Source organism: Salmo salar, chromosome 10 (assembly GCF_965601325.2).
Source record: "Salmo salar chromosome 10, fSalSal1, whole genome shotgun sequence".
Classification (NCBI taxonomy): Eukaryota; Metazoa; Chordata; class Actinopteri; order Salmoniformes; family Salmonidae; genus Salmo; species Salmo salar.
This window is the reverse complement of record NC_138300.1, coordinates 49,941,855-49,954,449: the sequence shown is the minus strand read 5'-3', so window position 1 is coordinate 49,954,449 and position 12,595 is coordinate 49,941,855. Positions and strand designations below refer to the sequence as shown.

At 49.5% G+C, this 12,595-nt stretch overlaps 1 protein-coding gene across 2 annotated transcripts in view; it reads right to left on the bottom strand.

The window, feature by feature from the left end:
• The window catches only part of kifap3a (kinesin-associated protein 3a), a 38,984-nt gene that overhangs the window by 3,884 nt on the left and 22,505 nt on the right, over positions 1 to 12,595 (bottom strand). For both annotated transcript variants that reach the window (XM_045687875.2, XM_045687876.2), the window contains 4 exons: positions 12,067 to 12,165; positions 10,414 to 10,499; positions 4,475 to 4,664; positions 4,145 to 4,238 (listed from right to left, as the gene is read on the bottom strand). In XM_045687875.2, the coding sequence (XP_045543831.1) occupies positions 4,145 to 4,238; positions 4,475 to 4,664; positions 10,414 to 10,499; positions 12,067 to 12,165 (469 nt within the window). The remainder of the gene's footprint in view (positions 1 to 4,144; positions 4,239 to 4,474; positions 4,665 to 10,413; positions 10,500 to 12,066; positions 12,166 to 12,595) is intronic.

The following is a 12,595-nucleotide window of genomic DNA, read 5'->3' as shown; positions in this document are numbered from 1 at the left end:
CTCACAGGCTGCCTCACAGGCTGCCTCACAGGCTGCCTCGATAGCTGGCCTGCCTGCCTCACAGGCTGCCTCACAGGCTACCTCACAGGCTACCTCACAGGCTGCCTCAATAGCTGGCCTGCCTGCCTCACAGGCTGCCTCACAGGCTGCCTCAATAGCTGGCCTGCCTGCCTCACAGGCTGCCTCACAGGCTACCTTGATAGCTGGCCTGCCTGCCTCACAGGCTACCTCACAGGCTGCCTCACAGGCTACCTCAATAGCTGGCCTGCCTGCCTCACAGGCTGCCTCACAGGCTGCCTCAATAGCTGGCCTGCCTGCCTCACAGGCTGCCTCACAGGCTACCTCGATAGCTGGCCTGCCTGCCTCACAGGCTGCCTCACAGGCTGCCTCGATAGCTGGCCTGCCTGCCTCACAGGCTGCCTCACAGGCTGCCTCACAGGCTACCTCAATAGCTGGCCTGCCTGCCTCACAGGCTACCTCACAGGCTGCCTCGATAGCTGGCCTGCCTGCCTCACAGGCTGCCTCACAGGCTGCCTCACAGGCTACCTCAATAGCTGGCCTGCCTGCCTCACAGGCTGCCTCACAGGCTGCCTCACAGGCTGCCTCAATAGCTGGCCTGCCTGCCTCACAGGCTGCCTCACAGGCTACCTCGATAGCTGGCCTGCCTGCCTCACAGGCTGCCTCACAGGCTACCTTGATAGCTGGCCTGCATGTCTGACTACACCCTGGGCCTAGGAGAAAGAGAGACAGAGACACAGCTGGACCTCAGGTCAGCGCCTGGACTCTGGTTCTGGTGGTAGGGTTGTGGAGGAAAGAGGACCAGTTGATCAACAACTCCCTCACATCATACAGTGATGTGAGACATAAATCAGCTCGTCTCTCACCTCATTCCAGGCGCGTGTGTTGTGACATTTTAAGAGGGAGGGTTGTGTTCGCAGACAAAGGGCCCTAGTGTTCCCAGCCTGGCCCTGCAGGACCCAGTGAAGCCAGGATGAGGGTGTAGGGGTGAGGGATTGGGGACACATTCTACAGGGGGCGGAGCCGTAGTGCACAGGAAGAGAATCAGGCCTTTTCCTCTGCTCCCATGACCCTCTGCTCCCTCCAAGCCCATACATACGTCTGTCTCCTCCAGCCTCACCTCTCTCCGGCCCTCGCCCTCACCCCACAATGCTTTGATCTCTCCCCAGGCTGTCACTCTTCAGGTTACAGCTACCCACTGCTCAAGGGCTAAATCATCAGCTCCTCCTCCCTCCCTGTCTCACTCTCCTTGCTGTCACTCACTGACAGCCTCTCAAAGCACTCATTGATTCGCCGTCTGCGTGTTGAGGGGGTCAGAAACTCTCCAATCACACGCTGTTGTGCACCTATAGTGAAACCCAGACACTTCTCTTTCCACGCGGTGGCACGAACGGCGCCCTCGTTCAGCCTGCGGCGCCCGGCCCGTTGAAGCTGCTGGGACTTATTTTAACTTTCCGAGGATTGGGCCACTCTCTCCCAACGACCCGGGACTAGAGACATTTTCTATAGTTCATATAAAATAGCTTGTTATCATATTTATACAAATAACAGTGATTGTATTAAAACGATTTAAAAGACCCCATTCACACCATGTTTCACACCTAGTTTAAAATAAGAGCTGGAGCTGGCTTTGGTTATTGTGTTAACCTGGATCACTCTGGAGTACACTGGCCAAATTAAAACACTCTCACAGACGCCAATTCCCCCAGCTCGCTCAGTATATTTAAAAGGTATCAGTTACAAAGAGCTGAGGAAAAAGCCTTGTATGCGCTCGCTCGCTCTGTTCCTTTCCGTAGCTCTCTCTTTGCTTTCTGTTTCTCCTTCCTTCCCTCCCTCCCTCCATCTAAAATAACTGTGGCATTCTATCTACTCTCCACAGCAAGCCTCTCAAAAGCAGCCAACACAAACATACTTGCACAGGAAAAAACCTTCAACACGAGCTTTATCGCACGCAAGGAGATGTTCGATAATAAATAAGACAAATTACTCTCAATAAACTCTCCATTTCCACAACTATTCATCATTTTAACAGCATATGAAGTAGAGGAACTAAAAATGTGTTCAACACTACATATTAGGCCTGTTAGAGCCTTCTCCCTGTCTACATATTAGGCCTGTGAAAGCCTGCTCCCTGTCTACATATTAGGCCTGTTAGAGCCTTCTCCCTGTCTACATATTAGGCCTGTGAAAGCCTGCTCCCTGTCTACATATTAGGCCTGTTAGAGCCTGCTCCCTGTCTACATATTAGGCCTGTTAGAGCCTGCTCCCTGTCTACATATTAGGCCTGTTAGAGCCTGCTCCCTGTCTACATATTAGGCCTGTTAGAGCCTGCTCCCTGTCTACATATTAGGCCTGTTAGAGCCTGCTCCCTGTCTACATATTAGGCCTGTTAGAGCCTGCTCCCTGTCTACATATTAGGCCTGTTAGAGCCTTCTCCCTGTCTACATATTAGGCCTGTGAAAGCCTGCTCCCTGTCTACATATTAGGCCTGTGAAAGCCTGCTCCCTGTCTACATATTAGGCCTGTTAGAGCCTTCTCCCTGTCTACATATTAGGCCTGTGAAAGCCTGCTCCCTGTCTACATATTAGGCCTGTTAGAGCCTGCTCCCTGTCTACATATTAGGCCTGTGAAAGCCTGCTCCCTGTCTACATATTAGGCCTGTTAGAGCCTTCTCCCTGTCTACATATTAGGCCTGTTAGAGCCTGCTCCCTGTCTACATATTAGGCCTGTTAGAGCCTGCTCCCTGTCTACATATTAGGCCTGTTAGAGCCTGCTCCCTGTCTACATATTAGGCCTGTTAGAGCCTGCTCCCTGTCTACATATTAGGCCTGTTAGAGCCTGCTCCCTGTCTACATATTAGGCCTGTGAAAGCCTGCTCCCTGTCTACATATTAGGCCTGTTAGAGCCTGCTCCCTGTCTACATATTAGGCCTGTTAGAGCCTGCTCCCTGTCTACATATTAGGCCTGTTAGAGCCTGCTCCCTGTCTACATATTAGGCCTGTTAGTGCCTTCTCCCTGTCTACATATTAGGCCTGTTAGAGCCTGCTCCCTGTCTACATATTAGGCCTGTTAGAGCCTGCTCCCTGTCTACATATTAGGCCTGTTAGAGCCTGCTCCCTGTCTACATATTAGGCCTGTGAAAGCCTGCTCCCTGTCTACATATTAGGCCTGTTAGTGCCTTCTCCCTGTCTACATATTAGGCCTGTTAGAGCCTGCTCCCTGTCTACATATTAGGCCTGTTAGAGCCTGCTCCCTGTCTACATATTAGGCCTGTTAAAGCCTGCTCCCTGTCTACATATTAGGCCTGTTAGTGCCTTCTCCCTGTCTACATATTAGGCCTGTTAGAGCCTGCTCCCTGTCTACATATTAGGCCTGTTAGAGCCTGCTCCCTGTCTACATATTAGGCCTGTTAGAGCCTGCTCCCTGTCTACATATCAGGCCTGTGAAAGCCTGCTCCCTGTCTACATATTAGGCCTGTTAGAGCCTGCTCCCTGTCTACATATTAGGCCTGTGAAAGCCTGCTTCCTGTCAACATATTAGGCCTGTGAAAGCCTGCTCCCTGTCTACATATTAGGCCTGTTAGAGCCTGCTCCCTGTCTACATATTAGGCCTGTGAAAGCCTGCTTCCTGTCAACATATTAGGCCTGTGAAAGCCTGCTCCCTGTCTACATATTAGGCCTGTTAGAGCCTGCTCCCTGTCTACATATTAGGCCTGTTAGAGCCTGCTCCCTGTCTACATATTAGGCCTGTTAGAGCCTGCTCCCTGTCTACATATTAGGCCTGTTAGAGCCTGCTCCCTGTCTACATATTAGGCCTGTGAAAACCTGCTTCCTGTCTACATATTAGGCCTGTTAGAGCCTGCTTCCTCGCTACATATTAGGCCTGTTAAAGCCTGCTCCCTCGCTACATATTAGGCCTGTTAGAGCCTGCTCCCTCGCTACATATTAGGCCTGTTAAAGCCTGCTCCCTCGCTACATATTAGGCCTGTTAAAGCCTGCTCCCTCGCTACATATTAGGCCTGTTAAAGCCTGCTCCCTCGCTACATATTAGGCCTGTTAAAGCCTGCTCCCTCGCTACATATTGGGGATAGAAGTCCAGTCTAGCCCTTGCCCTACTATGAGCTCACCTGCCAGGAAAGCCTCCAGCCTGGCCAATGTCTCCGTTCTGGTAGTCTGTGAAAAACTCTGGGCTGATGGTACCATCTGCTGGGATGATCCCATCTGGGGGAAGAGAGACATACACCTCAAAGTTAGAGACAAGTTCACTACTGTACTTCCCTCCTCCTCATCTCACTCCCACTTCATCCATACCACATCCCCTCTCTTTCTCCCCCCTCCCTCTCCTTCCCTCCTCCTCTTTCTCGCCCTGTCCCAGCGCTGTAGAGAAGGTCAGTCTCTCCAGAATGTCTCTGCCTCCCTCCCTCCCTCCCTAAATCTCTCTTTCCCTCCATGTATACCCGCGGTGTAGAAGAGGTCGGGTCTCTCCAGAATGTCTCCGTTGTGCATGAAAGGTTCTCCATCGTCTCCCAACATGAAGGGTTCTCCGTCGTCTCCCATGGCTCTGTTCTCCACCATCTCTAACCACTGGGCGTTGTGCCAGCGGAACTTCTCACTCTGGATCTTTCTCTCACACTCCTTATCATACTCCTACAATAGACAGAGAGACAGAGAGACAGACAGACAGACAGACAGAAAGACAGAAAGACAGACAGACAGACAGACAGACAGACAGACAGAGAGAGAGAGACAAAGACAGAGAGCGAGAGAGCAAGCCAGACAAACACAGAGAGACAGAGAGAGCGAGACAGAGAGAGTGCAAGACAGAGAGTGTGTGAGACAGAGAGAGAGCGAGACAAAGAGAGACAAACAGAGAGACAGAGAGAGAAGAGAGAGAGAGAGCGAAACAGAGAGAGAGAGAGCAAGAGAGACAGAGAGAGAGCGAGAGAGAGACATTAGGATGGGTTACTTAAGCAATAAGGCACGAGGGGGTGTGGTATATGACCAATATACCACGGCTAAGGGCTGTTCTTAGGCAAGATACAGTGCCTGGAGCAGTAAAAATACATGTGTTGTCATACCTGTGGTACACGGCTATCAGCCAATCAGCATTCAGGGGTCTAACCACCCAGTTTATAATGGAGGTTGAGAGTGAGGCCTCCAAACTAAACTAGCAGTGTAATTAGATGTAGGAGAGTGAGGCCTCCAAACTAAACTAGCAGAGTAATTAGCTTTAGGAGAGTGAGGCCTCCAAACTAAACTAGCAGAGTAATTAGCTTTAGGAGAGTGAGGCCTCCAAACTAAACTAACAGTGTAATTAGCTTTAGTGTAGTGAGGCCTCCAAACTAAACTAGCAGTGTAATTAGCTGTAGGAGAGTGAGGCCTCCAAACTAAACTAGCAGAGTAATTAGCTTTAGGGTAGTGAGGCCTCCAAACTAAACTAACAGTGTAATTAGCTTTAGTGTAGTGAGGCCTCCAAACTAAACTAGCAGAGTAATTAGCTGTAAGAGAGTGAGGCCTCCAAACTAAACTAGCAGAGTAATTAGCTTTAGGAGAGTGAGGCCTCCAAACTAAACTAGCAGAGTAATTAGCTTTAGGAGAGTGAGGCCTCCAAACTAAACTAACAGTGTAATTAGCTTTAGTGTAGTGAGGCCTCCAAACTAAACTAGCAGTGTAATTAGCTGTAGGAGAGTGAGGCCTCCAAACTAAACTAGCAGAGTAATTAGCTTTAGGGTAGTGAGGCCTCCAAACTAAACTAACAGTGTAATTAGCTTTAGTGTAGTGAAGCCTCCAAACTAAACTAGCAGAGTAATTAGCTGTAGGAGAGTGAGGCCTCCAAACTAAACTAGCAGTGTAATTAGCTGTAAGAGAGTGAGGCCTCCAAACTAAACTAGCAGTGTAATTAGCTTTAGGGTAGTGAGGCCTCCAAACTAAACTAGCAGAGTAATTAGCTTTAGGGTAGTGAGGCCTCCAAACTAAACTAGCAGTGTAATTAGCTGTAGGAGAGTGAGGCCTCCAAACTAAACTAACAGTGTAATTAGCTTTAGGGTAGTGAGGCCTCCAAACTAAACTAGCAGAGTAATTAGCTTTAGGGTAGTGAGGCCTCCAAACTAAACTAGCAGTGTAATTAGCTGTAGGAGAGTGAGGCCTCCAAACTAAACTAACAGTGTAATTAGCTTTAGGAGAGTGAGGCCTCCAAACTAAACTAACAGTGTAATTAGCTTTATGAGAGTGAGGTCTCCAAACTAAACTAGCAGAGTAATTAGCTGTAGGAGAGTGAGGCCTCCAAACTAAACTAGCAGTGTAATTAGCTGTAGGAGAGTGAGGCCTCCAAACTAAACTAGCAGAGTAATTAGCTGTAGGAGAGTGAGGCCACCAAACTAAACTAGCAGAGTAATTAGCTGTAGGAGAGTGAGGCCTCCAAACTAAACTAGCAGAGTAATTAGCTGTAGGAGAGTGAGGCCTCCAAACTAAACTAACAGTGTTATTAGCTTTAGGAGAGTGGCTGGCAGGGCATCAGGGAGGGCTGGGGAAACTAAACTAACAGTGTAATTAGCTTTAGGAGAGTGGCTGGCAGGGCATCAGGGAGGGCTGGGGAAACTAAACTAACAGTGTAATTAGCTTTAGGAGAGTGGCTGGCAGGGCATCAGGGAGGGCTGGGGAAACTAAACTAACAGTGTAATTAGCTTTAGGAGAGTGGCTGGCAGGGCATCAGGGAGGGCAGGGGAAACTAAACTAACAGTGTAATTAGCTTTAGGAGAGTGGCTGGCAGGGCATCAGGGAGGGCTGGGGAAACTAAACTAACAGTGTAATTAGCTTTAGGAGAGTGGCTGGCAGGGCATCAGGGAGGGCTGGGGAAACTAAACTAACAGTGTAATTAGCTTTAGGAGAGTGGCTGGCAGGGCATCAGGGAGGGCTGGGGAAACTAAACTAACAGTGTAATTAGCTTTAGGAGAGTGGCTGGCAGGGCATCAGGGAGGGCTGGGGAAACTAAACTAACAGTGTAATTAGCTTTAGGAGCGTGGCTGGCAGGGCATCAGGGAGGGCTGGGGAAACTAAACTAACAGTGTAATTAGCTTTAGGAGAGTGGCTGGCAGGGCATCAGGGAGGGCAGGGGAAACTAAACTAACAGTGTAATTAGCTTTAGGAGAGTGGCTGGCAGGGCATCAGGGAGGGCAGGGGAAACTAAACTAACAGTGTAATTAGCTTTAGGAGAGTGGCTGGCAGGGCATCAGGGAGGGCTGGGGAAACTAAACTAACAGTGTAATTAGCTTTAGGAGAGTGGCTGGCAGGGCATCAGGGAGGGCTGGGGAAACTAAACTAGCAGTGTAATTAGCTGTAGGAGAGTGAGGCCTCCAAACTAAACTAGCAGAGTAATTAGCTGTAGGAGAGTGAGGCCTCCAAACTAAACTAGCAGAGTAATTAGCTGTAGGAGAGTGAGGCCTCCAAACTAAACTAGCAGTGTAATTAGCTTTAGGAGAGTGAGGCCTCCAAACTAAACTAGCAGTGTAATTAGCTGTAGGAGAGTGAGGCCTCCAAACTAAACTAACAGTGTTATTAGCTTTAGGAGAGTGGCTGGCAGGGCATCAGGGAGGGCTGGGGAAACTAAACTAACAGTGTAATTAGCTTTAGGAGAGTGGCTGGCAGGGCATCAGGGAGGGCTGGGGAAACTAAACTAACAGTGTAATTAGCTTTAGGAGAGTGGCTGGCAGGGCATCAGGGAGGGCTGGGGAAACTAAACTAACAGTGTAATTAGCTTTAGGAGAGTGGCTGGCAGGGCATCAGGGAGGGCTGGGGAAACTAAACTAACAGTGTAATTAGCTTTAGGAGAGTGGCTGGCAGGGCATCAGGGAGGGCTGGGGAAACTAAACTAACAGTGTAATTAGCTTTAGGAGAGTGGCTGGCAGGGCATCAGGGAGGGCAGGGGAAACTAAACTAACAGTGTAATTAGCTTTAGGAGAGTGGCTGGCAGGGCATCAGGGAGGGCTGGGGAAACTAAACTAACAGTGTAATTAGCTTTAGGAGAGTGGCTGGCAGGGCATCAGGGAGGGCTGGGGAAACTAAACTAACAGTGTAATTAGCTTTAGGAGAGTGGCTGGCAGGGCATCAGGGAGGGCTGGGGAAACTAAACTAACAGTGTAATTAGCTTTAGGAGAGTGGCTGGCAGGGCATCAGGGAGGGCTGGGGAAACTAAACTAACAGTGTAATTAGCTTTAGGAGAGTGGCTGGCAGGGCATCAGGGAGGGCTGGGGAAACTAAACTAACAGTGTAATTAGCTTTAGGAGAGTGGCTGGCAGGGCATCAGGGAGGGCTGGGGAAACTAAACTAACAGTGTAATTAGCTTTAGGAGAGTGGCTGGCAGGGCATCAGGGAGGGCTGGGGAAACTAAACTAACAGTGTAATTAGCTTTAGGAGAGTGGCTGGCAGGGCATCAGGGAGGGCTGGGGAAACTAAACTAACAGTGTAATTAGCTTTAGGAGAGTGGCTGGCAGGGCATCAGGGAGGGCTGGGGAAACTAAACTAACAGTGTAATTAGCTTTAGGAGAGTGGCTGGCAGGGCATCAGGGAGGGCTGGGGAAACTAAACTAACAGTGTAATTAGCTTTAGGAGAGTGGCTGGCAGGGCATCAGGGAGGGCTGGGGAAACTAAACTAACAGTGTAATTAGCTTTAGGAGAGTGGCTGGCAGGGCATCAGGGAGGGCTGGGGAAACTAAACTAACAGTGTAATTAGCTTTAGGAGAGTGGCTGGCAGGGCATCAGGGAGGGCTGGGGAATGGGCCCGAACACTGACTGCTATATTGTTCCATCCAGGGACTGTCAGATCCCTCACAGACTACTAGAGCGTCCCACAATGCACTGCTCTATGTGCCAGCACCCTTTTGATGCTGTTACTAATAAAAATGTGGTGTGGTGCGATGGATGGTGCTGCGATGGGGCTGTGTGTGTGTGTGTGTGTGTGTGTGTGTGTGTGTGTGTGTGTGTGTGTGTGTGTGTGTGTGTGTGTGTGTGTGTGTGTGTGTGTGTGTGTGTGTAGGTGGTGTGTGTGTGTGTGTAGCTTGGCTGAGGAAGGCTGAGGACATCCACAGATTCTGTTTTCCTTTCTCTGCGGGGGCCATGTGGGAGATAAAGGCCTTCATTGAGCCGCTGTGCTTCATGCGCTCAGGCCCTGCAGATTAATCATCTAGACCCAGAGCAGAGCCCGCTGACAGACTTTCGAGGCCCAGGCCTCAAACGGACCCATTGTCGCATCGCAGGGCCCAAAGTGGCAGTGACACTTTTTGTCAAAGTGCAGACTTATGACATGGCTAAAGTGGATTAATGACTACACTGCTGATTTCCCCAGGACTATTAGTCTGTAGTAAGGGCTTGATATGAAGCCTAATCCATCATAACTAGAAAGCTGAGCTCATGATGTCTAAGAGTAAAGGAGTCAGCCGATATTAAACAATGTTCAGAGCATTTCCAATGTTCCTCCTTAGAGAAATTCGGAATCTAAGAATATCCCCATGAATTACGTTTCTGTCTGACCTAGAAAAACCATCTATACGTAAGTTTCTCTCTCTCGCGCTCTCTGAGGGGTGTGTGTGTGTGCTGTGTGTGATCAAAGAGGAACGATTCAAGAACACACAGTAATGACGTGTGCTGCTAAGGTAGCCTGCAGCTCTGAAGACTAATGATTGTGTGTGTGTGTGTGTGTGAGTGAGAATGTGTGTGTGTCTCTCCAAGGCAGGGTCTGCTTTCTCTCTCACCTTCCCTGTTCTGCTCTGACATTCTCCAGAGCCTGTCCTGGTCTTTCATGTGGTTCACAGCTTAATAGTTCTCACTGATAATTTCAATGAAACACTTCCTCTCCCCCCACTACCTTCCACAGCCCACAGCCCGGCTGGCTGTAGTCTACTGCTAATTACACTGATCTCAGGTCTGTGACAGATCACACTATGACTGGGACTTAAAACGCACCTGTCAATCAAAATCTGACCCAGGAATTTAGTTTCCCAGTCCAGGCAATCTGAACAGTACCATTTCCTCTGTGCCTACCTACATTAAGTAGGGATGGATCAGGAAAACAGGATTTTGGCTCAGGTATCATTTAGAAATTAATTGGAAGAAGAATTACAGAAAAGCAGGAATTGATTCCTGATTAACCAGGAAGAATACCATTCATGATATAGGGTAACTTGAGGATGAGACATTATGCCTAGAGAGGTGACAGACAGACAGACAGACAGACAGACAGACAGACAGACAGACAGACAGACAGACAGACAGACAGACAGACAGACAGACAGACAGACAGACAGACAGACAGACAGACAGACAGACAGACAGACAGACAGACAGACAGACAGACAGACAGACAGACAGACAGACAGACAGACAGACAGACAGACAGACTCACAGCGATGATGTCCAGTGTGCTGTTACAGACTTTCCGTATCTCAGCGTTCTTGTCGTGCATCAGGTCAATGAGGTAGGCAGGAGCCTCTGGAGAGAGGGAGTCCAGTAAAGGACAACAGAGGAAGGGAGAGAGGGAGTCCAGTAAAGGACAACAGAGGAAGGGAGAGAGGGAGTCCAGTAAAGGACAACAGAGGAAGGGAGAGAGGGAGTCCAGTAGAGGACAACAGAGGAAGGGAGAGAGGGAGTCCAGTAAAGGACAACAGAGGAAGGGAGAGAGGGAGTCCAGTAAAGGACAACAGAGGAAGGGAGGGAGGGAGTCCGAGGGAGGGAGGGAGGGAGGGAGGGAGGGAGGGAGGGAGGGAGGGAGGGAGGGAGGGAGGGAGGGAGGGAGGGAGGGAGGGAGGGGAGGGACGGAAAGAGGGAGTCCAGTAAAGGACAACAGAGGAAGGGAGAGAGGGAGTCCAGTAGAGGACAACAGAGGAAGGGAGAGAGGGAGTCCAGTAGAGGACAACAGAGGAAGGGAGAGAGGGAGTCCAGTAGAGGACAACAGAGGAAGGGAGAGAGGGAGTCCAGTAAAGGACAACAGAGGAAGGGAGAGAGGGAGTCCAGTAAAGGACAACAGAGGAAGGGAGAGAGGGAGTCCAGTAGAGGACAACAGAGGAAGGGAGAGAGGGAGTCCAGTAGAGGACAACAGAGGAAGGGAGAGAGGGAGTCCAGTTGAGGACAACAGAGGAAGGGAGAGAGGGAGTCCAGTAAAGGACAACAGAGGAAGGGAGAGAGGGAGTCCAGTAGAGGACAACAGAGGAAGGGAGAGAGGGAGTCCAGTAGAGGACAACAGAGGAAGGGAGAGAGGGAGTCCAGTAGAGGACAACAGAGGAAGGGAGAGAGGGAGTCCAGTAAAGGACAACAGAGGAAGGGAGAGAGGGAGTCCAGTAAAGGACAACAGAGGAAGGGAGAGAGAGAGAGGGAGTCCAGTAGAGGATAACACATGGAGGGAGGGGACAACAGAGGGAGGGAGGGAGGGAGGGGACAACAGAGGGAGGGAGAGAGGGATACTGTCTCTACATTTCTAGCCCTTTACCCTATCATTTTGCTGTTCTTTCTCCTCAGACACATCATTCAATGATGTCTGTTTAATCAAGATCACAGTGACAGAAAGAAACGTAGCGAGGAAAGACTGCTTTTTCTCTTTCATTTCTTGAAAGGAGACACGAGACAGTTGCCCTGTGGCCAAATGAACAACTCTTACATTTCCTGTGATGAGAGAGAGATATTGTAAAGCAGAAAGCCTCTCCCAAGGCAGACCACTTGGTAAAGATCCCTCTGTAATATTCTCCACAGAAAGAAAAACATCTAGCAAATATTACCGCAAGCCATTTGTAATTTTACGTACACCGCCTCTGATTCCAACTGTACTGCATTACACTGTGTGGAGCACTGAGGTCATTGATAGGGTGATTGTTATTGCGACGGAAACTCACATTGAAAGAAGCAGAGACATGGTATAGAGTGGTACTGTTGGTTACCACGGTAACACATAATACAGAGTGAGGTAAATATGGGGTGAAGTTTTAAGTAATTTAGGAGTAGGACATGAAAGATCATTTGGGCTGTAGTTCGGAGATGAATTGTATTGTGGGAAGAGAAAGGATACGTGTGTCCTTGATGATGACGTCCCTGGTGGCCTGGTGGAACACCATCTGGTAGAACACATAGACAATCTGACACACAAACTCATCATCCTCCTGTTGGGCTATAGGGAGGGAGACAGAGACAGAGACAGAGAGAGTGAAACAACACCTAGACAATCTGATCATCCTCCTGTTGGCCTATAGGGAGGGACAGAGACAGAGAGAAGTGAAACAACACCTAGACAATCTGATCATCCTCCTGTTGGCCTATAGGGAGGGACAGAGACAGAGACAGAGAGAAGTGAAACAACACCTAGACAATCTGATCATCCTCCTGTTGGCCTATAGGGAGGGACAGAGACAGAGACAGAGAGAAGTGAAACAACACCTAGACAATCTGATCATCCTCCTGTTGGCCTATAGGGAGGGACAGAGACAGAGAGAAGTGAAACAACACCTAGACAATCTGATCATCCTCCTGTTGGGCTATAGGGAGGGACAGAGACAGAGACAGAGAGAGGTGAAACAACACCTAGACAATCTGATCATCCT